Source organism: Aptenodytes forsteri, unplaced genomic scaffold, assembly GCF_000699145.1.
Source record: "Aptenodytes forsteri isolate BGI_AS27 unplaced genomic scaffold, ASM69914v1 Scaffold403, whole genome shotgun sequence".
NCBI lineage: Eukaryota > Metazoa > Chordata > Aves > Sphenisciformes > Spheniscidae > Aptenodytes > Aptenodytes forsteri.
In genome coordinates this window covers 31,838-36,065 of record NW_008795248.1, presented here as the reverse complement: position 1 = coordinate 36,065, position 4,228 = coordinate 31,838, and the positions used below count along the sequence as shown (strand labels likewise).

Genomic DNA, 4,228 nt, shown 5'->3' with positions numbered 1-4,228 from the left:
CCCCCCCCCAGGGCTCTGAGGTCCCCAAGGTGACAGGGCGCAGCTGGGGTGTCCCGACACTTGAAGCCCCCCACACACACACCCCATCTTGTCCCCTTCTCCCCCACTCCCCACAAGCTCCCGGTTGTTGTGGGGCTGCAGGGACGCGGCTGGGCTCCTCCTAGATGTCCAAAAATCACAGCGAAGCTCTTAAGTTTTACACGATCGCTCCCAAACGAGCATCCTTCCTTTTCCTTTCTTTTTCTCCTTTTTTGTTTCCTAGGACCGATGGGCTACTGCGTTTTACTCCGGAATAGACAAATGTCCTGAAACACCCCCCAAAAAAAAAAACCCCCAAGAGATGGCCACAGCGGAACTGGCTCAGGTGGACGATTCGTCAGGGTCTGGTTGGGGGTTTGCTCGTTCCTTCAGCGACAACAACGGTCATACGCGAGAAAACCAGCCCTTTTTGGGAAAGGAAACGTTTACGGGTGCCAAACCTCGCCTAGGGCTGTGCCCCAGCACAGGCTGCCGGGCAAGGCGCGGCCCTGGGAAAAGCCACCTTCACCGCCTCCCGTCCAGGCGGGCCCGGGGAGGTCGATGGTTTCCCTTTGGCGTTTTGTCCTTGGGTCCTGCTTGGAGGTTTATTTTCAGGTCCGTGGATCTCAGTCTCTTCCCGGGAGGTCCGTGTTTTTCTTCCCTTACGCCCCACGCTCTCCTCGGTTGCTTGGGATGGGCTTGAGCATCTCTTGCTGCTTCATCCCAGGACCTCTGGGGTTTTTTTTATTCTTCTCCCTCTCGCACGGTGGGGCTGTGGCTCCGGCCCCAGGCACTGAAGGTCTCTTGCTGCTGCTGCAGGAGCCTGTGACCTTCGAGGAGGTGGCCGTGTATTTCACCAAGGAGCAATGGGCCCTGCTGGACCCGGCGCAGAGGACTCTCTATGTGGACGTCATGCTGGAGAACTACGAGACGGTGTCGTCTCTGGGTAAGGAGCCCCGTCCCTTCCAGTGCTGGAGCCAAGAGTTCCTGAACCTTTGGCTCATGGTCTTTATGTTGCAGATGCTCTCGATTTTCGGATGGTTTGAGCTCTGCAGCACTCAGGAGTGAGACAGACCATCGCCTTGATGCTCCTCCTGGGAGACAGAGCGGGGAGGAACATTGAGGAAAAGCCCTTTTTTCTCCTCTTCTGTGTAATTTTCCAGTGGATGGACATACGTGTCCTCCCCGCAGGGATCTTGTCCCTTTTCCTGGACTAGCTCCATCCCAACGACTGGTTTTGGGCCAACGTTTGGTGTTTGCCCTCTGTGGGGCTTGGGCGGAGGACGCACCGTCGCCCAGGCACCTGGTGGTCTGGATGACCGTACCGCCGTCCTTCCCACCCCGTGTCCCTCAGGAAGTTCAGATTTCTTTAGCTTTGCGAATACTCTACAATTCTCAAGTCCCTCGTGCCGTTATCTCCTGGTTTCACTCTCTGGAACAGGTTTTCCCACGGCCGAGCCGGACTTGCTCACCCAGATGCAAGAGCGAGGAGAGCTCTGGGGCCCTGATCTTCGAGAAATGGAGACAAAAGAAGAAGGAGCCCTGAGCAGCAGACACGCAGGTGAGGATGGGGTGCCTGTGCTCATGGCCACCTCCACCGGCGCACGCTATTATATCCTGTCAAACCCACGCCAGGATTTTAGTCAAAGCGTGATGGATCCTTCAGGGAGATACAGCCCCACCCGATCCTGGCTGGAAATCAGAATAAATTTCCTCTCCGTTGATTCCCCCTTCTTCCGTCCCTGGGGGACCACGGAAGCAGAGCTGCTGCACCCCCAGCCAATTTTCCTGCCTGGTTAATCAGCTTCTTCTACCCCTTCCCCTTGACGTTATTTCTACCTGGCCTGAGAAATAACCCGTCTGGCTTCTCTCTGTGTTGCAGCGGGGGTGAGACGGAAAACCAACAGCGGGACGGTTTGCGGAGGAGGCGATGCCGACCTCGGAGAAACCCCAACCCGGGAGGACCCTGCAGAAAGGCAGCGCGCCCGCACCGACTCTGGACACGAGGGCGGCCGGAGCAGGGATTTAATTACACCCCCAAGAGACGATGCGGGAGAGAAACCTTTCAAGTGCCTCGAGTGCGGGAGAAGCTTCATGCGGAGCTCGGACCTCATCGTCCACCAGCGAACCCACACGGGGGAAAAGCCCTACCAGTGCCCCGAGTGCGGGAGATGCTTCAACCGGAGCTCCAGCCTCGTGACGCACCAGAGGATGCACACCGGCGAGAAAATGTACGGGTGCCCCGAGTGCGGGAAGAGCTTCACACGGAGCTCGACGTTGACCGCTCACCAGAGAACCCACACGGGAGAAAAACCCTACCAGTGCTGCCAGTGCGGGAAGCGCTTCAGCAAAAGGTCGAACCTCATTAAACACCAGCGGCAACACACCGGAGAGAGACCGTATCGGTGCCCCGACTGCGGGAAAAGCTTCATACAGAGCTCGGATCTCATTGTCCACCAACGAACCCATACGGGAGAAAAGCCCTACCAGTGCTCGGAGTGCGGGAAATGCTTCAGCGTGCGATCCAAGCTGATTCAACACCAGCGCGTGCACACGGGGGAGAAGCCGTACACGTGCGGCGAGTGTGGGAAGAGCTTTGGGCAGAGCTCGCACCTTTCTGTGCACCAGAAAACTCACAGAGGAGAGAAATCGGTGCTCCAGGTGTGGAAGGTCATTCAGTGTGAGATCCTGCCTTGTTAAATATCGGAGGCCGCGCGTGGGGCGTGGATATATAGAATATCTGAGAGCACACGCTTTGCATTTAAACGTGCGCTGAAGAACATTTTGTAGGTGTCTTTGCACCTACGAAAGCTCGGAAAAGCATTCAGTGACAGTGAAACTCCATTAAAAATGAGCCGGTCTGCGTGCAAGCAGGACTATTAGATATCTCAGAGGGTGGGTCAAGGACGCAACGCAGTTGCTAATTGCTGGGGGGGGGGGGTGGGCTCGCGGGTGGTTGGGCTCGCGAAGCGCGGTGGGCTTTGTACAACCGGCGTGGATCTCGTGTTGAAGTCGGCCGGTTTGCCTCTAGGAAAACCAGCTCTTCGGTGGTCCCCGTCGTGTTCCTCGTGATGCGCGGCCGGCTGGCGCGTCTCCTCCCGTGTCTGAACCCCTCCAAGTGACGCTGGTAGGGACCCAGGTTTTGGGGGAAGGAACCAAACACGGGGAAGCAAAACAAGAAACCACAAGCCCCAGCCCCACGCGTGCCTCGGGGGCTGCAGAGGTGGAACGAACCGTACCGGTTCCTGTTGGTTTGCTGCAGGAAGCCGCGGGCGGGCAGCACCCTCGCCGCGGTCCGAGGAGCAGCACGATGCAGGAGCAAATGGCGCGGGCAGGCTCATGCCGGCACTCCTTAGGGTGGACTAGCTCTCGTTACATCAGAAACGTCTTGGAAAGACTTTCCTGGAGCCGTCCAAACCGGGGTAAGGAAGGGTGGGGACCTCCCTGGCAGACGTAGCCCCAGCCTCTCCCCGGTCTGGGGAGGGAAGGAGCCGTCCCAGCATGTCCAGGCGCCGGGAGCTGCGCTGCGAGGGTTAGAGGAGGGGGCACTTGCTCTGGGCCGGGCGGGAGGACGGACACGCTGTCCGAGGGCAAGAACAAAGAGCTCGGGGAACGTTTGGGTTTGCACCACGTGGCTGTGTGTTATTTTCCTCTACATTCCCCCTCAAAAAAATTCCCAGAAAGCAGAAAAGAAGGTCATTTCCTCCAGTAAAGATCTCTGCCTTTCTACGGGCGCCTGTTGTCTCTTGCATCCCTGAACATCTCGAGGTGTTTAACTCTACCGTGCAGCGAGATGGAAGGATTTTCACGGCACTGGTGAGACCCGCGTCTGGGCACTGGGTCCAGTCTGGGGCTCCGCCGTGCAGTGAGCCCCGTGGATGCCCAGAGCAGGGCTGCAGGGCTCCAAGCAGGATCGCGGACACCCCAAAGTCCCGTCTACCCCGAATTATTCCCTGATTCTGTTCGTAGTGACTTCAGGATGACTTCTAACGCTTTTAATCTCACGGGGTCCCCCGCCTCCCGTGGGGGCGGCGGTGGTGGTACGTGTGCGGTGCTGGCGTGCCTCCGGCAGCCGTCCACGCGAAGAAGACGAGCCAAGGCTTCGCGTGGGTGACCCCGGTGAGTCCAAGTTACGTCGGGCGGACCCGCCGCGTCGCGTCACACCCCCACGGCGCGGACGCCAGAAGCTGGGTGAGCACCAGCCCTGCTT

At 58.5% G+C, this 4,228-nt stretch overlaps 1 protein-coding gene across 1 annotated transcript in view; it reads left to right on the top strand.

The window, feature by feature from the left end:
* Positions 1 to 4,228, top strand: part of LOC103898530 (zinc finger protein 721) — a 165,826-nt gene that overhangs the window by 158,127 nt on the left and 3,471 nt on the right. Inside the window, 2 exon segments of the mRNA XM_019471934.1 lie at positions 2,063 to 2,666; positions 2,668 to 2,727. Of these exon segments, the coding sequence (XP_019327479.1) occupies positions 2,063 to 2,666; positions 2,668 to 2,727 (664 nt within the window).